This window comes from Oncorhynchus mykiss, chromosome 23 (assembly GCF_013265735.2).
Source record: "Oncorhynchus mykiss isolate Arlee chromosome 23, USDA_OmykA_1.1, whole genome shotgun sequence".
Classification (NCBI taxonomy): domain Eukaryota; kingdom Metazoa; phylum Chordata; class Actinopteri; order Salmoniformes; family Salmonidae; genus Oncorhynchus; species Oncorhynchus mykiss.
In genome coordinates this window covers 61,988,811-62,012,455 of record NC_048587.1, presented here as the reverse complement: position 1 = coordinate 62,012,455, position 23,645 = coordinate 61,988,811, and the positions used below count along the sequence as shown (strand labels likewise).

General features: G+C 44.5%; 2 protein-coding genes across 4 annotated transcripts in view; one reads left to right on the top strand and one right to left on the bottom strand.

Moving 5' to 3' along the window:
* Positions 1-1,803: 1,803 nt before the first annotated feature.
* On the top strand, positions 1,804-21,368 carry LOC118943930 (PHD finger protein 3-like). 3 transcript variants are annotated; one of them, XM_036960961.1, is made up of 19 exons: positions 1,804-2,005; positions 2,673-2,757; positions 3,245-3,507; positions 3,670-3,801; positions 4,743-6,123; positions 6,315-6,462; positions 6,650-6,793; positions 7,407-7,461; positions 7,693-7,816; positions 8,861-9,017; positions 9,268-9,384; positions 10,648-10,776; positions 11,266-11,422; positions 11,652-11,937; positions 13,864-14,011; positions 16,221-16,310; positions 16,768-16,963; positions 18,466-18,879; positions 19,013-21,368. In XM_036960961.1, exons 3-19 carry the CDS (start codon positions 3,270-3,272, stop codon positions 20,461-20,463), a joined length of 5,367 nt encoding a protein of 1,788 aa, XP_036816856.1. In that variant the 5' UTR covers positions 1,804-2,005; positions 2,673-2,757; positions 3,245-3,269; the 3' UTR covers positions 20,464-21,368. The 3 variants fall into 3 exon arrangements, with proteins under 3 accessions (XP_036816856.1, XP_036816854.1, XP_036816855.1); XM_036960959.1 differs by having other exon boundaries at positions 3,667-3,801; XM_036960960.1 differs by lacking the exon at positions 2,673-2,757 and having other exon boundaries at positions 3,667-3,801.
* A 431-nt stretch (positions 21,369-21,799) lies between these two features.
* LOC110516873 (protein eyes shut homolog) overlaps positions 21,800-23,645 on the bottom strand; it is a 167,192-nt gene continuing 165,346 nt past the window's right edge. Inside the window, exon 14 of the mRNA XM_036960954.1 lies at positions 21,800-23,187. Coding sequence (XP_036816849.1) covers positions 22,096-23,187 — 1,092 coding nt within the window. The 3' untranslated portion in view covers positions 21,800-22,095. The remainder of the gene's footprint in view (positions 23,188-23,645) is intronic.

Genomic DNA, 23,645 nt, shown 5'->3' with positions numbered 1-23,645 from the left:
TTCCTCAATTAAATTGTCAAACTAGGATGATCGAGCAGCAGTGAGGGCTCTTCGATACTGCACGGTACTGTCTTTCCAAGCTAGTCGGAAGACTTCCAGTTTGGTGTGGCGCCATTTCTGTTCCAATTTTCTGGAAGCTTCCTTCAGAGCTCGGGTATTTTCTGTATACCAGGGAGCTAGTTTCTTATGAGAAATGTTTTTTGTTTTTAGGGGTGCGACTGCATCTAGAGTATTGCGCAAGGTTAAATTGAGTTCCTCAGTTAGGTGGTTAACTGATTTTTTACTCTGACGCCCTCGGGTAGGCAGAGGGAGTCTGGAGGAGCATCTGGGAATCTTTGGGTTGTCCGAGTATTTATAGCACGACTTTTGATGATCCTTGGTTGGGGTTTGAGCAGATTATTTGTTGCGATTTGCAAACATAATAAAATGGTGGTCCGATAGTTCAGGATTATGAGGAAAAACATCAAGATCCACAACATTTATTCCACGGGACAAAACTAGGTCCAGAATATGACTGTGTTTGTGAGTAGGTCCGGAGACATGTTGGACAAAACCCACTGAGTCGATGATGGTCCGAAAGCCTTTTGGAGTGGGTCTGTGGACTTTTTAAAATAAAACAGATAGAGATAAAGAACAGATGTAGATATAGAACAGATGTAGATATAGAACAGATAGAGATATAGAACAGATATAGATGTAGAACTGATAGAAATATAGAACAGATATAGATATAGAATAGATATAAAACAGATAGAGATAACGAACAGATAGAAATATAGAACAGATATAAAACAGAGATATAGAACAGATATAGAACATATATAGATATAGAACAGATAGAGATATAGAACAGATATAAAACAGATAGAGATATAGGATAGATAGAGATATTTTTCTATTTTCTTATTTTTTGTATTTAGTAAATACTTAACTCTTATTTTTCTTCAAACTGCAATTGTTGGTTACAGGCTTGTACTTACGCATTTCACTGTAAGGTCTACCTACACCAGTTGTATTCGGCGACTGTGACAAATACAATTTGATTTGACTTGGTGGTGCACATGTAGCCTATTGCTTGTTTTAGAGAAATGTAATCATCGAATATTGCAAGGCTTTCATTGTCTGCTATATGCGTTGACCACCGGAGGGCCTCCCCTCTGACACTGGTTCGTCTCTTAGTTTCAATGTACTAACTGAATTGTTCCTGGCCACTGTGCTTCTGCTTGCTATTTGGAGTACTGGGATTAGGCTACTGTAAAAGTAATTCCTGCTGATGTAAAAATGCCTTTGTTGCTTGATTGATGATCAACACTGTACTCTGTACTCCACGCAACGTTGACGCCTGTTGCGTGGGCCATTGTAAACACGAGGCATGTGACACCAACGTCACTTGCCCGAGTAGCCACAAACATATCAACGAGACAGATATTTCACCAGATGTATAAATGTGAAGCATCCGCTTGGCATTTCCAATCACTACCAACTATGGTGGAGAAAGGAAGCCCAGTGGCCGTCAGTGGAGAAGATGGATTTTGACCGATATTCTGGAAATGTTCTCTTCGATTAAACATTTAAATAAAATGTTCTGTTCTCGAAACTAGAATGTGTAAACTTTACCCTCTGTCAAAGTTTTTTTTAAATCGCGTTGTTCAGAAGGAGTGCTCGGGCGAATTTAGTTTTTGTACACGCGCACTACACAGAGTAGGCGTTCCCCAACGGAAATATGTAAATACATGCAGGAACGAGCAAATGGTATCTTCTTAGCTCGTTCTTGGCTCTGCCCCCCCTCCTTGCTTGTTCTGCCCACTATGACTCATGAGTTCCCATTGGAAACGACACGCGGTGGTCTATCTTGGGTTAGTTATTAAAATCTTCGGAGTAGCTTGCAGGAGGCAGGGGCGAATGGCGGCGGTGCGCAGCGAGGAAGTGTTGGGGATTTAGCTAAAACACTGTAAAGCTACTAGAATCGCTCCGGAATGCAGTGGTGTTGACACAGTAGAGGAATGTAAGTGCCATTATACACGAATGTCGCTGTGAATATTGAAACGTCCTCAGTGGAGGCGTCCAATGAGACGAATTAGGGGGCGTGATCAGTGGTGCTAGGTAGCTGCAGGCTACAAACAAACTCGCGGCCTATCATGTTCCTCGCTGCTGGATAACTAACTAACATGTACAATTGCTAGCTTCACTATTTGTGTTTAAACGAGACCATTTTTATGAGCTATGATTTGTTGTGCATGCTTAACTAGCTACGTGTATTCTGTGGTTGTACGACCAAGTAGTTAAATATGTTGTTATGGGAATGGTGCTTTTAAGGAAAGCTTATCATGTCGCTGTCAGGCCTGCACTAGTTTGTTTGCCAGCTAGCTAAGTTAGCTACAGTAACTGGTTAGCTGCAGTTACAGAACTAGCCTAGCTAACTTTACAACGAAGGCTGTCATTCATATGGCACAAATGCATCCATTGGTAGCATGAATTAGCTAACCATAAAGATGAAGTAGTTTTGGCGCAAATGCATACATGTATATCCTCGCCCTCAGTAAATGTATTTAAGGTACGCTAGCTAGCTGGATTGTTATGCTAACTGGAAGTAGCTAGCTGCTAACGACCCCGAGCTAGTGCACCAGTCTGCATCTGATTCCTGCCACTCTGATTAAAGTTTTTGGTTTTAGACTCTTTCTAGATATTATAAACGGAGCTAAACACATTGTGTTTGCAGTCCTGTAATGAAGTTATCTGGAGCTGTCAGTCCTGACAGTAAGTATTAGTTCATTTCTCATTAATTTGCTAGCTAACGTAACCTAGCTAGCAGCGTCATATAATAATATAGCAAAGTAGCCTGGCTGGCTGACTAGTTAACTGATGTTCTTCTGAAATACTTTTCGTTTATTAGGATCCTCATTAGTTATTGCTCATTCAGCAGATATCTACTATTTCAGCCATTATTGTCTGCCCCAAATGTCCAACACATGTCCAGTGTCATCCACCATGGATTGTTATTGAAAAATGTTAGTTAACTTTAGCTTGTCAATGTTGCATTTGCTGCCCGGGAACTGTTTTTAGAAGTGTCATGATAGTTAATGTACTAGCTATCTTGTCTACATGGCTGTTGACTCCTTCTGTATAGGGGACCTATTTGATATGGAGTGTCTGAAGATTGAAATAGATTGTTCTAAATCTGAGCCATCTCTGTTGTCTGTACTGTAGCCTACGTTATTAATACCCTATCCTCTTATCCCTGCAGAGCTGACAGGAAGGGAACAGCATTCATGGATGTAGTGGACACTTTCAACCATTTGATTCCCAGTGACCAGTTGGATGACTCCATGCTGATAGGGCAGAACTTGGAATGTGAAGCAAGTAATGACTTTGGAACAGGTGTCGACCAGCTGGGAGACTCACTGAGGAACATGCTTAGTGATAAAGATCCCATGTTTGGATCTGCAAGTTCACACTTCAATATCTTAGATAATGAAGACGCCAACTTCCAGATCGCCGAAGCAACAGGTATTTTTTAGTGAGAATTACTTTTGTACGACTTCAATTGACAGTACAAGCTATGTTGACGGGTGTTTATAGAAACCACTATTTGTAACTACTGATGTTTGTTAATGCTTCTAAAATAAATCTAAGTTATTATTTAATCTCTAATCTTCTCTCCCCCAGTAGTTGCAGATGTTGATGTTGGTGCAACAGAGGGTATCCTTAGTACCGCTGGTGGTGGGTTGGCTGGTACAGAGACTCCGCCAGTCAAACGGTCTGTTGGCAGACCCAGGAAATACGCATTAGGAGTTACCCCAGGTTAGCAACAATTCAATTTTTACAATGGAGTGTATTTTTATGTATATATTATTTTTGTGCTGTTATGTAGTGACAGGCAAGTGGTTGAAACAGTTTGAAGGGTTGGAGCGGGGAGACAGGCAGGTGGGAGAAGCAGTTTGAAGGGTTGGAGCGGGGAGACAGGCAGGTGGGAGAAGCAGTTTGAAGGGTTGGAGCGGGGAGACAGGCAGGTGGGAGAAGCAGTTTGAAGGGTTGGAGCGGGGAGACAGGCAGGTGGGAGAAGCAGTTTGAAGGGTTGGAGCGGGGAGACAGGCAGGTGGGAGAAACCGTTTGAAGGGTTGGAGCGGAGAGACAGGCAGGTGGGAGAAACCGTTTAAAGGGTTGGAGCGGAGAGACAGGCAGGTGGGAGAAACAGTGAAGGGTTGGAGCGGGGAGACAGGCAGGTGGGAGAAGCAGTTTGAAGGGTTGGAGCGGAGACACAGGCAGGTGGGAGAAACAGTTTGAAGGGTTGGAGCGGGGAGACAGGCAGGTGGGAGAAGCAGTTTGAAGAGTTGGAGCGGAGAGACAGGCAGGTGGGAGAAACAGTTTGAAGGGTTGGAGCGGGGAGACAGGCAGGTGGGAGAAACAGTTTGAAGAGTTGGAGCGGAGAGACAGGCAGGTGGGAGAAACAGTTTGAAGGGTTGGAGCGAGGTTTGAACCTTGGCCTCTGGTGGGGAGAGAGGATTTTATGTCAATAGGACTACACCAGGAGCATTACTGTGATTAACACTAAATACAGCTATTATCATTGACAAGATAGGACACTAAATGCAAAGCCATGCAAATTCAAGGTCCCCCCCCACACTTTCATTTTCCTAGTATGAAAAGTTGATGTTGTGCCTAGTTTAGAATTCACTTTGGTTGCCTTATTGCTTCGTTTTATATTGTCAAATGAGAAATGTCAGTGTGACTTTAAATTCCAGAGCGAAGTGCAGGCAGAGGGTCTTCAAACAACAAAAAGCCCCCGGGAAAACCTGGGAGACCTAGAAAGAAGTCCACTCTGAGTGAGAAGATCACTACTGCTGATGAATTAAGGAGAGAGCTTCACCTGGGTGACGGCAGGGTGAATATCAACGACCTTGACTTGGGCTCGTCGATGAACCCCGTCGTTGTGTTACAGAGGTTGACGGTCACTTTCGGGGGTTTCAAAATCGAGCTTCTCCCGGGACCCTCCTTTACCGCTTTCACATCAGCTGAAAACACTGACGAATGTTATGAGGATGGCTCGCTGTACGGTGAAGGGATGGAATACACTATGGTGCAAGAGGAACCGTTACACATACAGAATCCCACTGCAGGGAGTGGAGGGGGCGTGGGTGCTGCTCAGCTCTTCGTGAAGTACTGTGCTGATGACTTGCCCCTAGGGCTAGGACCTTACGTCAACCCCAATGACGTTCAGGCCTCCAACGGGGCGCTTCCAGGTAGTCCTTGCTTGGTCGAGACCAAACTCGACGACCAAAGTGATTCTCAGAAGCATGATCCAGCGGTGGTGAGGAAAGATGCCAGCATCAAGAAAGAAGCGCAGCAGCACCTGCCAAACAGCAAAGTTCCTACCACTAATAATCCAGCCAAAAAGCAGCAGCCTAAGCTGAAGCAGTCAACACTGTCCTCCGCTAAGAACAAGCACCTGTTAGCTGGTAAGGGGCCCAAAGGAACCCAACAACAAGCCCTGGGGAAGAAGCTCCACCAGAGAGGCAACATGCACAAGATGGACGAAATGAAAGCCAAACAAGTCATCGTGTCCTTGAAAAGGCGAGGTGAATTCAACCCAGCTCAACCCGGCCCTAAGATTCGGAGGACGCAAGACGGACGTCCTGTGAAACTAAAGCAGAGGTTACCTGACGTGGGCCGCGGCGGTCCGGTCAAAAAAACACTGCCGTCTGGAAAGCGTCCTCCTGGTATGTCCGCAGGGACGACGATTACAACCCAACCGTCTAACTCTCACGTGACCGACACCCAACCACAACCCCAGTTTGGCTGGACACCGTGTAAACGTGCCAATCCTCAGAAGGAGACATCGGAGGAGGAGGAGAAGGAGGAGGAGCAAGACGAGCCTAAAGTGAAGAAGCCAGACAAGTGTCTTCAGAAACAGAGAAGCAGGAACGTCAGCAGAAGCATCTCCGTGGAGGAACCACAGCTCTTCATCCCCGACAACGCTCCTGCCGTCTCGAAGAAGGAAACCAGTGAAGAAGAACAGGCTAAAGAATCTGGGAAGGGACCAGAAAAGGAACCTGCAAATAGTGAGACCGTTGTGTGGGATCCAAACAAGAACTGTGGATTGTGCAATAAACCACATAGTAACAAGTAAGAATTGTGTTCTTTGCACCAAAGTGATTAGAGTTGAATATACCATGTAGTACTTAAGCAACATTGTAAACCTGTTATTACTAAGTTGTTACATCTTAGGCTAAATTACCACAATGAACAAGTAGAATATTCCCTGGGAAGTGAGCTTGTGTTCTTCTAAACAGGTTGGTTTTGTGCATCCCATTCAGGTTCATGGTGGGCTGTGGGCACTGTGATGACTGGTTCCATGGCGACTGTGTTGGTCTGGACCTGGCCAAGGTGAAGCAGATGGAAGGGGGGGACCAGGAGTATGTCTGTCTGCAGTGCTGTACCAAGGACAAGTACACCACCACCAAGGTCTGTTCATCGATTTCTACTGCACTAGGAATAGGTTTAGATCTTAATGGAGAAGGGAGTGTGTTTCTCTGAAGTGCTGCAAGGTCAATGGATTGATTTTTTTTAAGTTGCACTAACTCAAAGTTTATTTTAACTTGTGGTTAAATATATTACTAACATTTCATGTTATTTATCTTCTCCCCATTAGGAGCCAGGCGGTGCTGTGCAGGGGGAGGCCAGGGCAGAGGGACAGCAGAAGCCCTCTGAGACCCAGGACAACAAGATGGCCGCAAAGCAGAAACAGCCGTCCACACATCCTGTCACCTCCGGGGGAGTCAGGCCCTTCAGAAAGGTAAGGTTCACTCTGCTAGTAGCCTGCAATGCATGCTTTAATTATCATTCTTTTTTTTTTTGTCAATTTAATATAGGCCTGAATACCAGATAAGAATATTATAATAATCTTAAATGGAGCTATAACATCGGATTACCATCAGTGCATATTTATGATACTAAAGCCTATGAGAAGAGATTGGATGATACACCTTTATATGCATATTATCTGTTGTCAAAATCTTAAATTCAACAGCCAAATGTTTTAGACGCATAATCTTCAACAAGCCCTACCATTGACTACATGTAGTGGTGCAGATGTTGTCCTCCTCAGTTTATTCAGCTGATATGTATGAAAGCCAGTGTTGGCACTACTCAAGGGTTGGTTGACCTCTTTTCACTTCCTCTTTATTCCCTGCATGTGTACACATGGATGGAAGGGTGTTAGGTTACCACGGTGATTCTATTCAACGTCTGTCTTAAGGACATTTTAAAATGGTGGTTATGTTTTCAGCACCACGATGCACAACCCTCTACCCAACAAGATAAACAAACAAACATTTTATATACCATTGAACTTGTAAGATCATTTAGAATCTCACGGAGGCGATATGCTGTGTCTCACTCTGTAACAGGACTCTGTGGAAAGAAGACAGTCGACTGAAGTCAAAGATTCTACGCAGAAATCAGGTGTGTTGTAGTGTTGTGTGCTTCTACATTCTGCTGTCCATGTCCCTCACAGGAGTCGTGCTCAGTAGGCATGAAACTGTAAAAGGGGAGGGAATATATGAATTTGTCCAATAAGAAACGTTTGTTTTCAATTGGGGAAAAAAACATTTTAAAATGTTGTACTACAAGGTGCCCTAATGAACGTGCCCTACTCTGCGACGTCTCCTACTCTCTGTGGCTGTGTCCCGTTAGGAGTGTCAGTCAAACAGGAGACCAAGAGGCCCAAGGTGTCGTCTCCCTCCTCTAAGAAACCGGTGTCTGTTGACCAGATCAGACGGAGCGTCCGTGACGCCCTGAAGGACATCCTCCTGAAGAGGTCATTAAACACGTTATAACAGTAACTTAACAACACTAATAACCATTATAACAGTCTGATGATGCACTGCATGGCCAAATGTATGTGGACACCTGCTTGTCGAACATCTCATGGTCATTAATATGGAGTTGGGGGGGTCCCCCCTTTTGCTGCTGTAACAGCCTCCACTCTTCTGGGAAGGCTTTCCACTAGATGTTGTAACATTGCTGTGGGGACTTGCTTCCATTCAGCCACAAAAGATTTCGAGAGGTCGGGCACTGATGTTGGGCGATTAGGCCCGGCTCGCTGTCGGCGTTCCAATTCATCCCAAAGTTGTTCGATGGATTTGAGGTCAGGGCTCTGTGCAGGCTAGTCATGTTCTACCACACTGATCTCGACAAACCATTTGTGTATGGACCTCACTTTGTGCACGGGGGGCATTGTCATGCTGAAACAGGAATGGGCCTTCCCCAAACTGTTGCCACAAATTTGGAAGCACAGAATCGTCTAGAATGTCATTGTATGCTGTAGTGCTCGGCCATGGAAACTCATTTCATGAAGCTCCCAACGAACAGTTCTTGTGCTGACGTTGATTCCAGAGGCAGTTTGTGACTTGGTAGTGATTGTTGCAACCGAGGACACGATTTTTACACGCTACGCGCTTCAGCCCTCGGCGGTCCAATTCTGTGAGCTTGTGTGGTCTATGACTTTGCAGCTGAGCCGTTGTTGCTCCTAGACGTTTCCACTTCACAATAACCGCACATACAGTTGACCGAGGCAGCTCTAGCTGGGCAGAACTTTGACTATCTTGTTGAAAAGGTGGCATCCTCTGACGGTCCCATGTTGAAGGTCACTGAGCTCTTCAGTAAAGCCATTCTGCTGCCAGTGTTTCCTGTGGAGATTGCATGGCTGTCAGCAACAGGTTTGGCTGAAATGGCAGAATCCATTAATTTGAAGGGGTGTCTACATACTTTTAGCCATGTAGTGTATCTGCCTGTAGAGAAGGGTGGTGATCCTCTATTTTCCTCCTGTGTTAATCCTCTATTGTGCCCTACATCGTCTCAGGCTGAAGGAGTCTGATTTCCAGGCGTCACCAGAGAAGGCTGCTGAGGTGGCCAAGAAGACTGAGAGAGAGCTGTTTGCCTTCTACAGAGACACCGACTGCAAATACAAGAGCAAGTACCGGAGCTTGATGTTCAACCTCAAAGACACCAAAAACAATGTAAGTCGTTATGTTAACACATTTGAGGCCATGAATTCTCTTTTAGACAATACTGACTCTTTGATGCTGACCTTTTATGGACGTTCTACTGTATTTTGTCCCAGCTTGTAGTAGGTACTTGGTCTCGAAATGATATGTGTTTTGAACGTTAACTACATGAAACGTGTATATATACAACGCAAACATGATCTAAAATACATTTTGATATCAGTTCATCTAGCTATGTGACTTTATAACTTGTGTATTTCAGGTGTTATTCAAGAGGGTTCTGAAAGGGGAGATTTCTCCTGGCACTTTGATAAGGATGAGTCCTGAGGAACTGGCCTCAAAAGAACTGGCTGCATGGAGACAGAGAGAGAATCGACACGTAAGCAACACTAATACACACTGCCTGTCCTCCTCCAACACTAAAACACACTGCCCGTCCTCCTACACACCTCCTGTCCTCCTCCAACACTAAAACACACTGCCTGTCCTCCTCCGACACTGAAACGCACTGCCTGCCTGTCCTCCTCCGACACTGAAACGCACTGCCTGCCTGTCCTCCTCCGACACTGAAACGCACTGCCTGCCTGTCCTCCTCCGACACTAAAACACACTGCCTGCCTGTCCTCCTCCGACACTAAAACACACTGCCTGCCTGTCCTCCTCCAACACTAAAACACACTGCCTGCCTGTCCTCCTCCGACACTAAAACACACTGCCTGCCTGTCCTCCCCCGACACTAAAACACACTGCCTGCCTGTCCTCCTCCAACACTGAAACACACTGCCTGCCTGTCCTCCCCCGACACTAAAACACACTGCCTGCCTGTCCTCCCCCGACACTAAAACGCACTGCCTGCCTGTCCTCCTCCGACACTGAAACGCACTGCCTGCCTGTCCTCCTCCGACACTAAAACACACTGCCTGCCTGTCCTCCTCCGACACTAAAACACACTGCCTGCCTGTCCTCCCCCGACACTAAAACACACTGCCTGCCTGTCCTCCCCCGACACTAAAACACACTGCCTGCCTGTCCTCCCCCGACACTAAAACACACTGCCTGCCTGTCCTCCTCCGACACTAAAACACACTGCCTGCCTGTCCTCCCCCGACACTAAAACACACTGCCTGCCTGTCCTCCTCGAACACTGAAACGCACTGCCTGCCTGTCCTCCTCCGACACTGAAACGCACTGCCTGCCTGTCCTCCCCCGACACTGAAACGCACTGCCTGCCTGTCCTCCTCCGAAGTGTTTGACTAATTCTGTAAGGACAGGTTTCCCAGACAGATTAATCTTAATTCTGTACTAAATAGGACTTTCAGTGGAGAGACCCTATTGAGTATGTTTTTATTCCATGACAAGGCTTCATCTATGTCTGGTAAAGCTGCCCTAAAAACACTGTATAGAAAAGGCATTGTAGAATGAATGTAGCTTACCTCATTGGTTCATCACACCTCCCTCCCTGTAACTTAAACTTAGTCATCATACCAAATCATATTGATTTAGTGTTGACAAGTTAAAACGGGTTGTGTGACCTGAACTATCAATAACCTTTTACCAAACTGGACTGTGATCATTGCTCTTTCTGTGTGAGATTCATTCACCAATATGTTCTTGTTCCCCCCCCCCCCCCCCCCCCCCCCAGGCGATTGAGATGATTGAGAAGGAGCAGAGAGAGGCGGAGAGGCGACCCATCACCAAGATCACACACAAAGGAGAGATAGAGATTGAGAGCCAGGAGTCTGGGAAGGCACCAGAAGCCATAGAGCCGGAGGTAAGACACAGCTCATGTAAAGAAACACCACGCTTCTTGTTCAAGTGAGTGCTGGTCCTTTTTTTTATTTTTCTGTGATTTATTTTGGGTTCTAGAATTGTTGGTGGTCATAGGTAATGCTGTTACTGTGACCGTGTTACCACCACAGCTCTAGTCATAGTCTTTATAAACGTAGAAGCTGGGTTAATAAGGGACATGACCAGACAGGCCCACACACTGCAGATGTTCTGTTAACACCTTTATGGACCTCCTGAATTATTGGTTCTACAGGATTTAGAGTTGAGCATGTCCTCTTCCTAAGAAATAGTTCAGACCTTTTTTATGAATTTCTGGGTGAATTTCAATTGTATTTACTCAAATTAACACACTGGTCTATCCTTGCCGCCTCCTCAACATGCATCAGATAGGACAATGAGGAATCAAGGAAATACAGTTTATCCTCCATACATTTCTTATGAACTCTCACTGTTGTTGTTTGAACTCTTCCAGCCAGAGCCTGTGGCTGCTTCCAAAGTGACAGAGGAGCCCGTGGAAGTTCCCCAAGAGAAGACGTTGTCGACAACAACCGAGAGCGTCAATATTTTCCAAGATACAACCAGTCTGCATAAGACTCACCTGTTTGACCTCAACTGTAAGATCTGCACAGGTAGGCCCTGATTCTGGTCTTTCAGTTTCTGCTTTTATTTTGAAGGATAGTGGAAGTACTATAGATATGTGTTTATGCTTGATCAGATAGAATGGAAGTAGGTGGGAGATGGATTAGGAGGAGAAAAGGTGAACATGCCAAATGAGTCCTACAAACTCAGGATTGTGGCTTTAAGTCAAGTCTTAGCAGTGGTTTTGTATTGGACTAAATGGAATTGTAATTGGTGAAGGTCGTATGGCTCCACCTGTGGAGGAGGCTCCTACCAAAGTGGTGAAAGTGGCCACTAGTGTAGTGAGGAGACGGTCTGCTACCAGCACTACAGAGGCAGTGACCAAGAACACACAGTCTACTACCTCCAGCACTACAGAGGGACAGACCACGAACACACCGTCTGCCACCACTACCTCTACAGAGGGAGAGACACCGTCCTCCTCTGCTAAGGACGACGACCTTCACCTCAAAGTCCTAGAGGAGAGCCTCCTCAGCGCCAAAACCTTCTCCAACTACAAGGGGAGGTATGTGGATCAATCAGTCAATTACCCAGAACAGTCAGTCAGTCACCCCTGTTTACATCCGCAAATGTTAGTCATTTTCCAGGAACACGGCCTACAACCCAAAGAGAAGGCAAAGCACAGTGGCCATATTGTACTTCAGCATTCTCGTCCTTGTGATAGAATCACAAAGGCTGTCAATGTAATTGTCATACAAAGTAAAGTGGTGTTGAGTTAGTTACACGGCCATTCTAAATGTATTTAGAAAATATACTGTACCAGTCAGGTTTGGACAAACCTACTCATTCCAGGGTTTCACTTTTATTTTCTACATTGTATAACAATAGTGAAGACATCAAACTATGTAATAACACATGGAATGATGTTATAACCAAAAAAGGTGTTTAATCAAAATAGATTTTAGATTCTTCAAAGTTGCCTTGACGACAGCTCTGCACACTCTTGGCATTCTCTCAACCAGCTTCACCTTTGAATGCTTTTCCAACAGTCTTGAAGGAGTTCCCCCATATGCTGAGCACTTGTTGGCTACTTTTCCTTAACTCTGCGGTCCAACTCACCCTGTGGTGCGACCCTGTGGTGCGACAGGTAGAGAGTTCTGGCCAGTAACCAGTAAACATGTCGTTCTGCCCCTGAACAAGGCAGTTAACCCACTGTTCCGTCATTGTAAATAAGACTTTGTCCTTAACTGACTTGCCTAGTTAAATAAAAAAAATCCCAAACCATCTCAATCGGGTTGAGGTCGGGTGATTGTGGAGGCCAGACCATCTGATGCAGCACTCCATCACTCTCCTTCTTGGTCAAGTAGCTATTACGCAGCCTGGAGGTGTTGGGTCAATGTCCTGTTGGAAAAAAAATGATAGTCCCACTAAGCACCTGTTGGGATGGCGTGTTGCTGCAGAATGCTGTGGTAGCCATGCTGGTTAAGTGTGCCTTGAATTCTAAATAAGTCACTGACTGTGTCACCAGCAAAGCACCCCCACACCATTACACCACCTCCTCCATGCTTCACAGTAGGAACAACACATGCGGAGATAATCCGTTCACCGACTCTGCGTCTCACAAAGACATGGCGGTTGAAACCAAACATCTCAAATTTGAACTCATCAGACCAAAGGACTAGTGTCCATTTAGTAGTGGTTTCTTTGCAGCAATTCGACCATGAAGGCTTGATTCACACAGTCGATGTGTCTGTTACTTGACCTCTGTGAAGCATTTATTTGGGCTGCAATCTGAGGCTGGTAACTCTGAGCTTATCCTCTGTAGCAGAGGTAACTCGGTCTTCCTTTCCTGTGGCGGTCCTCATGAGAGCCAGTTTCATCATAGCGCTTGATGTTTTTTGCAACTGCACTTGAAGAAAAGACATCTTGAAATGTTCTGGATTGATTGACCTTCATGTCTTAAAGTCATGATGGACTGTCGTTTCTCTTTGCATATTTGAGCTTTTCTTGCCATAATATGGACTTGGTATTTTACCAAATAGTGCTATCTACTGTATACCACCCCTACCTTGTCACAACACAACTGATTGTCTCAATTGCATTAAGATGGAAAGAAATTAGACCAATTCACTTTTAACAAGGTTAAATTGAAATGCATTTCAGGTGACTGACTACTTGATGAAGCTGGTTGAGAGAATGCCAAGAGGGTGCAAAGCTGTCGTCAAGGAAGAGGGTGGCTGCTTTGAATATATTTTGATTTGTTTAGTATTTTTTGGGGGGTGACTACATGATTCCATGTGTTATTTCATAGTTTTGATGTCTTTACTATTATTCTACAATGTAGAACATGGCACAAATAAAGAAAACCTTGAATGAGTAGGTGTGTCCAAACCTTTGACTCGTACTGTTTAGTATTATTATTATTAAATTACCAATAAAGCAGAATTAAGTGCAGGGTTATTCTAAAGTTGTTTGTATTCCTGGCCTCCAGGTCAGTGTCTATGAGTGGCAGAGATGGCGAGGCTTCCTTCCTGTCCAACCTGCAGCCTCTATGGAGAGGGCTTGTCAACATGCCTGCTGTGGCCAAGCTCCTCACTAAAGCCTTCCCTGTATCTGGTGTCCTGGACCACCTGACAGAGGTAAAACTGCACAAAGATATTTATTTATAAGTGCCTATAAATGTTTATTCATTCATATAAATGCATCCATCATATATTTGTTTTGCTTTAATGAAATGTAATGCTTTAAATAGTGTACATGTGTTTATAAATCCTCTAATGCTTATTCATGGAAGTGATCGTGTTACAACACAGCATTTAGATTTTCTAGTTATGGAATGCCTTTATCTAAATGCCATTTATATTAACAACTCAACAAACTATCACATTGAAGGGTAGATGGCATAAACGTAACCACAAGCAAATACTTGAGGAATTTATTGTTACAAATCCATTTCCAAGGTTGCTAGCCAAGTAGGCTGCTAACGTTAGCCCTACTCTCCTGCTAACATTAGCCCTACCAGCCTGCTAACGTTAGCCCTACTCTCCTGCTAACATTAGCCCTACCAGCCTGCTAACGTTAGCCCTACTCTCCTGCTAACATTAGCCCTACCAGCCTGCTAACATTAGCCCTACTCTCCTGCTAACATTAGCCCTACCAGCCTGCTAACATTAGCCCGCCTGCTGATGTTACATTAGCACTAAATGAGTCAGCCAGTTGCTATCAACACCTAGCTCACAGCTACATTTAAGTATACCAATGTTTTGGAAATACAGGGCCTTCAAAGTTTTCCAAATGTTGTTGAAACAAGGTGGTATTAAAATTGATTTCATTAGATTTTTTTGTCAACGATCAACACAATACTCTGCCAAAGTTGAAGAGAAATTCTAACAAACTGGGTTACTATGAGCTTTTCACACCTGGATTGTGCAATTTAATATATATATTTTTTTTTAAATCCTTCAAGCTAGTTGTTGATCATTGCTAGACAGCCATTTTCAATTCTTACCAAAGATTTTCAAGTGAACTGTAACTAGGCCACCCAGGAACAATCAATGTGGTTTTGGTAAGCAACTCCAGTGTACATTTGGCATTGTTTTAAGGTTGTCCTACTGAAAGGTGAATGTCTCCCAGTATCTGTTGGAAAGCAGCTCTCTTCTGTTTCTTTTTATTTAAAACAAAATCTCCCTAGTCCTTGCCCATGACAAGCATACCCATAACATGATGCAGCCACCACCATGCTTGAATATATGAATAGTGGTACTCAGTGACGTGTTGGATTTGCCCCAAACATAACGCTTTGTATACAGGACATAAAGTACATTTATTTACCCAATTTATTTTTTGCGGGTTTACTTTTGTGCCTTATTGCAAACAGGATTCATGTTTTGGAATAATTTTTATTCTGTACAGGCGTCCTCATTTTTTACTCTGTCAATTAGGCTAGTATTGTGGCATAACTACAATTTGGTTGATCCACCCTCTGTTTTTCATATCACATCCACTAAACTCTAACATGCTGACCAGACCGGACATGTCTCAAAATAAATTTAGAAATCCATGTTATTCAATTATTACACCCACGAGCGTCTGCGACACCAAGGGCTAAAATAGAACTCATTCCTATTTCTGACGCAGATCGCGCTGCAAGTCCTGCCTCTGCCATCTCCTCATTGGTTTATAGAAGCAGGTACCCACGTGCCATCTCCTCATTGGTTATACCCACGTGGGTGACTGAAAGACAAACTGTTTTGCCGGTAGTTGTGGTAATACAATGAACGTTTAGATGCGATCACCATATAAGTTAAACGATGAAAAGGCCTGGAAGGAGGAGAGATGACTAGAAACGATTAATTGTCGGAGTAGAGGTCCTTGTTCATTTCAGGTAAAATACTAACTTAACTTTTATATCCCAGGACAAATTAGCTAGCAACCAACAGCAAGCTAAGTAAATAGGACAAATTAACGTTAGCTAACTAGCTATACATGTTTTAATGATTTTTGACCTGTCCCCAAATTAATGTCATTGGTTCAGAGTTTGTTTTGATATTTTAACCTGCGTGTCGTGATCGCGTTTGGTGTGGGAGGGGCAAAATAAATGTATGCACAATGGCGCACGCGTGCAGCCGGTTTGGGTTCCGTGTAACTGTTTAAGTCACCATTGGCCTCGTGAAATGACTGAGAGGTTTCCTTCCTCTCCAGCAACTGAGTTAGAAACATCCTTCCTATCTTTGTATTGATACACCATCTAAAGTGTCATTAATAACTTCACCATGCTCAAAGGAATATGACACTTTTTTTATATAAAATCAATTAATCGGATGAGATGGTGATAATCCCTGTTATCAGGATCTGCCGGAGAGTTTCCAGATGGGTGGGAGGATCTCCCCACAGATCGTATGGGACTACCTGGACAAGATCCGAGCCACCGGAACAAAGGTACCGTCAAAGTGTAGGCCGACCTGCTTGAAATATGATAAATTAATTTAAACATCAGAAGTTGTCATAAAGAGCTTTTACAGTAACCTGGCCAAGACTCATAATGTGCAAGTAGGATATACCAATATTATGCCATTTAGCAGACACTTTTTATCCAAAGCGTAGTCATGTGTGCACATATTTTACATATGGGTGGCCGAGGGCAGTAAAAGTATATTCATCTTTCCAAGACGATCTGTGCCTGAACTGGAGATGAATAGTAGCTATGTTTTGGGGTACAATGCAGAAAATGGAGTCTGAGATTTGTTTTTCTTGTACATGTTCCCTGACACTTAAGTCAATGATTGTAAATAAGAATTTATTAACTTTCCCACCTGGTTAAATAAATGTATTAAATTAAAGGAACTGAGGAGTTAAATTGAATTTCTTTCCTCCTTTTATTTTGGTCTTTTTTCAGGAGGTGTGTTTGATTCGTTTTTCCCCTGAGACCGACGAGGATGAGATCCACTACACTCTGCTCTATGCCTACTTCAGTAGCCGTAAACGCTTCGGCGTGGTCGCCAACAACTTGAAACAAGTCAAAGACATGTATCTCATCCCCTTGGGTGCTATTGAGAAAGTCCCACACCAATTGGTTCCCTTCGATGGCCCAGGTAACAACCAACTACTCTCTACGTATATTGGGCGAAGAGACTTTCATTGGCTAAAAGAGATCCTAATAAAAAAATATGTTGGATTAATCTGGTACTGGTTTCCCAGATCAAGACTACTCTTAGACTGAAAAGCAGGCTCAATTTGTCTCTGTTCAAAGCTCTTTCTAGTCTGATGGCTCACACAATAGTAGAATTAGTTGACGTTCATGGTTAGATTTAAGTCAAAACTGTAACTCTGCCTCTTAGGAACTTTCACTGTCTTCTTGGTAAGCAACTCTAGTGTAGATTTGGCCTTGTGTTTTAGATTATTGTCCTGCTGAAATGTGAATTAATCTCCCATTGTCTTGTGGAAAGCAGAGTGAACCAGGTTTTCCTCTAGGATTTATCCTGTGCTTTTACCTGGGTTTATTCATACACCATCCAAAGTGTATAATCATTTTACCAAGCTTAAACCATCTACCAACAGGTGCCCTTCTCTGCGAGGCATTGGAAAACGGCCTTGGTCTTTTGAATCTGTTTTGAAATTCACTGCTTGACTCAGGGACGTTACAGATAATTGTATGTGTGGGGTACAGAGATGAGGTAGTCGTTCAAAAATCATGTTAAACACTATTATTGCACAGTGAGTCCAGCCAACTTATTATGGGACTTGTAAAGGACATTTTTACTCTTGAACCTTTTTAGACTTGCCATAACAAGGGGTTGAATACTTGTTGACTCGAGACATTTCAGCATTTTGAAAATCATAATTCCACTTTGACATCACGGGGTGTTGTGTATAGGCCAGTGACACAACAACATGTGTGAAAAGTCATGTGAATACTTTTTGAAGGCTCTGTAGGTGCAGCTGTTTTTTTATTTCTGTCTATTTAAGAACTAACGATGTGCTACCTTTTTTGTAGCATTTCTGACAATGCTAACACCGTCTGACATAGTTGAGGAAATTCTTTCATATATATATATATATATATATATATATATATATATATATTTTGGTAAAATAAAAAACACTCCTTTATCTAGTTTTAGATGTGGCCAGTATGTAGAAATTATAATGGACTTATCTATTTTTAAATAACTTCCCTTTATCTGGCCTGCAAATAGATTTAGACAAATTGGTCCATCAAAAAATGTGCGGCCCTCTGAATTTGGAAATCTCGGTGTGGCCCTCGAGCCCAAAAATTTGCCCATCCCTGCTCTAGCTAATAATCTGGGTCTGGGAAACCAACCCATGATGATTCATGACCCCATTTACCTTTTGAAGGAACATGTGCAATATCCTCACAATGTAAATCATGAAGCTTTATTATCTAAAAACATTTACTTTTCCTACTTTTATGTTATTAGGTTGTCTTAGTCCATTCAGAATAGATTCTTATTTGGCGATCTAAATAATACATGGGTGTGGCCAACCAATGTTCCATTTATGAAATTAGTTTTAATGTATTTTATGATTTTATTTCAATTTTAAACTGATTTTCATCGGTGTTGCTCTTTAACAGGACTGGAAAACAACCGCCCCAACCTCCTGCTGGGTCTGATCATCCGCCAGAGGCCTAAACGGGACTTCCTGCCCGTCGACATCAACGAAACGGCCAGGTTCATACCGGAGAGCAAACCCGAGACAGCGACGACTACGGTTACTGTAAACAACAAAGAAGTTACCCGGGGGGAGGAGGAGGAGAACTCTTACATCTCCTCTCTGTGTGCTTCAAGTAGTAAAGAAAGAGACAGAGAAGAGATACCATTGCTGAACACCGCTGAGGAAGAAGTGGTCACAGCAGAACAGTCTAGTACAGACATCTCTGAGAAAGCTGAAGGTGAAGATACTGAAGAGGGGTACCAACCACTACGTTTCCTTCCGGGGGTGTTGCGTAGTTGGGGCGGGGAGCTTCTGCCCCTGCCAGACTTCTCAGGTAAACCTAAACATAAAAGGCCTGTTGCTCACTTCAACACCATTTGCAGCTTTGTTTACTTTACTTTGAACTCGTAATAGCAACATGTCTTTGAACCACACCTTACGTTTCGGCTTGCTCCTTCCTTCCTCAGGTAACCCTCCACTGCTGGGTGATGATGGTCGAGAGCCCTCGGCTCCACAGACCTCCAAGGCTGACGGAGGAGCAGCAGCGACCACTCCAGGAAGCGCCACCACCACTAAGAGTCCCAGCGCTGGTGCTCACAGACAGACTGGTTTTGTCATCAAGAAGAGGGAACCCAAAACAGTCAAAGCAGAGGAACCTGTGTCTTCCAGCTTGGCTGAAACGTCTACCGCTAACAACAACGCGTTGGCGAAAGAGGAGGGTGTGGCTTACCGTGGCCCGTCGGTCTCTCTGAAAGACAAACCTCCAGACGTCTCGACAGAGTCGTTCCTGGCCAGCCTCTCCACGGATCCCAACACAGACGGCTCCTTAAACAAAGGAGATTCGGCGTTGTGCGAAAAGGACAAATCCAAAGAAGAGAAGACACCTACTCTCTTGTCTCCTACAGTCACGTCCAACGCTTCTGTCGAGGAAAGCGCCCCCACACCAAAACCCCTTCCGAGTGGAATCCTGAAGAAAAGCTCTGCGTATTCCAATATGACTGAAGAACCAACTGCTGTCCAATCAGCAGGATCACAGGATCACCCCCAACCTGTTCCTGTCCTGACCACCAGGAAGTATCGTCCAATGGCAGCTCAACACGGATACCCCTCCCACCATCACCAGACTGGCTACAGACGCCCACCTCCAGACCATGGCCCACTACAGGTTGGTCCCTATGGTCCCATCCCCCTCCAGCCTGGAGGACCTCCTGTAGACTTCCAGTACCAGCCAGCACCACCTGTCCCCCCTTTCGGTAACACCGCACCGCCACCTTTCCAGCACCCGCCCCAGCTACCCACCAACTTCAGCTACCCTACTGGCCCCCCACCACCCATGATGTACCCGCCACCTCACGACCCACAGATGCAGAATCATGCTGGAATAACACAGTGGGCTCAACCTGGTCCAGGTCCCACATCTCCCAACTCTTTCCCCGGGGGCCTACCGTTAGCTTACGGTGGTGACCCTCAGAGGTTTGCCTCTGCTGAATCGTCCAACCTGAACCTGCCCCCATCCGCCGCTGCCAAAGAGGACCAGAAGGGGGCAGCAGAGAGGATTCTGTACAGCAACCCCTGGGACAGGCAGCCCGGGTCGGGCCACAAGAAGGAGGACCGGGACCAGTACGGGAGACACCGGCACCACAGTGAGTCCCGTCACGGAGAGAAGAGCCGGAACCACAGCCAAGAGGGGGGAAGGAAACGAGATAGAAGCCGGAGCAGAGAGAGAGACCGGAGTAAAGACTCTTCTTCTCACCACAGAGGGAGCCGGCACCACTCTAAAGACGAGCGCCACGGTCACAGCGAGAGGAGGAAAGAACGGCACCATAGCGACGGTGACCACGGGAACCGTCACAAACACAGCAGGAGAGACTCTGATTATGAGAAATCGAGGAGAAGTTCCAAAGACAGTCACTCGTGAGTTGTTTTGTACGACCCGCCCCGAGATGGTCGACCCTACAACAGTTTTAGTGGCATTGTCCCTTTTATATATGTTATTTTTAAAATACAGTAGAGGTCAACACTTTCAGTAGGATTATTAACACATTCTGAGATCTGCTTTCTTAAAAACCAACCGTTAAGGCTTTTGAGGTGATATTTCAAGTTTTGAAAAGCTCCAGTTTTTTTAAAGTGTTAATTTGACTGTATATTTCTGCATGTCACATGGTGACTTGGTGCACTGAGCATTGTGCTCTGATATAGATCACAACCAGTGGTTAAAGGGATAGCTCAATGATTTGACATATGTTTCCATACATTTTAAAAGCAGTCTATGGATAAGGAGGCAGCAATGATTTGGGCATGATATTTAACACATGCTAAACAGGGTAGATTGACTGAGACAGGGAAATGTTGCTAATACTTAGTGTGGATTGTAGTCGTTCCCCTCTTGTCCATAGATTGTTTTCAGGGTAAAGAAACAAATCTTTTAATATGTGAAATCGCTGAACTGTTCTTTGAATGTTTTCTATAGCATGAAACCCAAAATAACAGGCATACCCAGATGGACTGTTGGAGTAGAGATGGAGGGGGAGTTCTGGCGACTTCAGCAGTTTCACATGAATTTAATACAGAGGAAAGAGAAACTAACTATTTTGAGTAGCAGAAAACAACAAAACATTTTAATTAAAAGCAGCTTCTCTTATTCTGTTTTTTTCCATTTTATTTTTTTAAATTGCTATACAGAAATAAATTGTTTTGTTTTTTTTCTATCGACAAATATTGTCTATGTACATTTTGGCTTGTCATGTACATTCGAAAATCAAGTGTGCCTTCTGCACCGTGTTCATGTACAGCTGGTAATAAAGGTGATCTTTTTATTGTTGAGAAGAAAGATGTCCTTTTTAGGAGAGGAATGTATATTCTAATCAGACTTTCACTGAGTATACAAAACATGAAGAACACCTGCTCTTTCCATGACAGACTGACCAGGTGAAAGCTATGATCCTTTATGGAGTTTCTCTTCAGTCAGTGTAGTAGACAGGTGAGACATGGATTGTGTGTGTGCCATTCAGAGGGTGAATGGACAAGACTAAAGATGTGTGCCTTTGAATGGCGTAGTAGGTGCCAGGCACACCAGTTTGTGTGTCAAGAAGTGCAACGCTGCTGGGTTGTTCATGCTCAACAGTTTCCTGTGTGTATCAATAATGGTCCACCAGCCAAAGGACATCCAGCCACTTGACACAACTGTGGGAATCATTGGAGTCCACATGGGCCAGTAGCCTTGTGGAGTCCATGCCCCAAAGAATTGAGGCTGTTCTGAGGGTGAAAGGGAGGGGAGCAACTCAATATTAGGAATACACAGGGTATAAACCATCAGAGTTGTGTTCATCAGGGCACACAATGGATTTTAAAAAACAACACAAACGCTTATTAACACTTCCAGGAAGTTGTCCTCCCTGTTTGTGTTTTCTTCCATTTGGTGCATAATGAATACAACTTGGATTGCCATACAAATAGTGTATAAAGAACTTAAATTATTACATTCTAGAAACCAATTCTATGAATTTCTTTATCACAACACATTAATCACCTATTTTCACAAGTTACAGAACTACTCATTACTTTTGTGAACATTAAATCCTTCGCTGTTTTGGAGGAAGTGCAGTTGTCTGGGGTCCTGATACAAACGCACGTCTTTAAGATCTCCCACAAATCCTTTGGTAAACAGCCCAGACGTCACTGTTGAGATGTTCCTGTGCAACTCGAACCCTCCCAAGTACAACAGACCCCCGTAATTCATGGCAACGTAACGCTCGAAGGGGTCCACGTCTTCGAAAAGGACCCTCTCGTCACCCAGGAACACCTGAATAAGGGTACTGTTCAGAGAGATCGATAAATAATGCCATTTGTTGCAACACAACGTGACGTTTCTGAAAGTGAGCGGGAGGGAGAGCCTCTCTCCGAGGTTGACTGCGATTTTGAGGTGGCCCGCCTGAAGCCCGACAGCAAGGTAATCGTCATCATCGTGCTCCGCTCTTCCCATCCACAGAATCAACCCTTCGTTCCCGCTGGCTGTAAAGTTAAACGAAACCTGCGTGTACCTCAGATTCCGTGTGTTGAATTTAGGATCCCTGTATTTCAGATATGATTTCCCAACGAACTTCAGAGTGGTCATGGATAGGCCGACCTGCTTATCGCAGTACCTCCCCTCCCACCCGAGAGGACAGAAACAGTCGTATGAGCCAGTCACAAGATCAGAGAAACACAATGACTCATGTTGACACAGGTTATTGACACAATACACCGACTGGTTACACACAGGACCCGTCCACCGAGGAGGGCAGGTGCACATAAACGAGTCCGAATCGGCGCCGCTCAACGCAGTACAGCGGCCGCCGTTCTGGCACACCTTGTACCCGCACGCAGTCCCATCCCAGTCGCCCACATTGGCCCCTCCCAGGGCCCCTGTCGCCGTCAGGTCAAAGTCGTGTCCGTTTAAGACCAGCTCTCTCACGCCTCCGGTAAAACCCACAGGCTCGTTCTCCACGGAAAACGTAGAGATGGAGCTCAAGTCAGAGACCCCGCCGACGAAGAGGTCCGTGGCCACGTCCAGAGTGGACATCCCTCCCTCTGTGTTGTTCTGCTTCACCTCCAGCCCGTCCAGAACCAGGTACCCCTGGTGGCCTGTCCTGCCTGCCCTCACCTGGAATGATAACATCAAACCTTTACAGATAATATTATTTGCGTGTGTGTTTTCTAATTATTTATCCAGATCCTGTAAATATCTGATGTGTTTTCAGCACAAACGCAGCTGTAATGTTCCTGCCTGTTCTGTACAGGTGTAAGAACATAATGGGGCAGGAGGAGATGGCTGCCGTTATACGGCCACCTAACCAATTGTGCTATTGTGTGTCTTTTTCGCTTACAACTGCGTTGTTGGTTAAGGGCTTGTAAGTGGGGCAGCATGTAGCCTAGTGGTTAGAGCGTTGGACTAGTAACCGTAAGGTTGCAAGTTCAAACCCCCGAGCTGACAAGGTACAAATCTGTCGTTCTGCCCCTGAACAGGCAGTTAAACCCACTGTTCCTAGGCCGTCATTGAAAATAAGAATTTGTTCTTAACTAGTTTAAATAAAGGTAAAATATATATATTTTTTAAAGTAA

What these genes read in the sequence shown, in the direction of transcription:
- LOC118943930 (XM_036960960.1), top strand. Translation starts at nt 3,270, where the DNA reads ATGGATGTAGTGGACACTTTCAACCATTTGATTCCCAGTGACCAGTTG. An exon ending in GAGTCAGGCCCTTCAGAAAG is followed by an intron (nt 6,794 to 7,406) that starts GTAAGGTTCACT and finishes ACTCTGTAACAG; the next exon opens with GACTCTGTGGAAAGAAGACA. An exon ending in GACAGAGAGAGAATCGACAC is followed by an intron (nt 9,385 to 10,647) that starts GTAAGCAACACT and finishes CCCCCCCCCCAG; the next exon opens with GCGATTGAGATGATTGAGAA.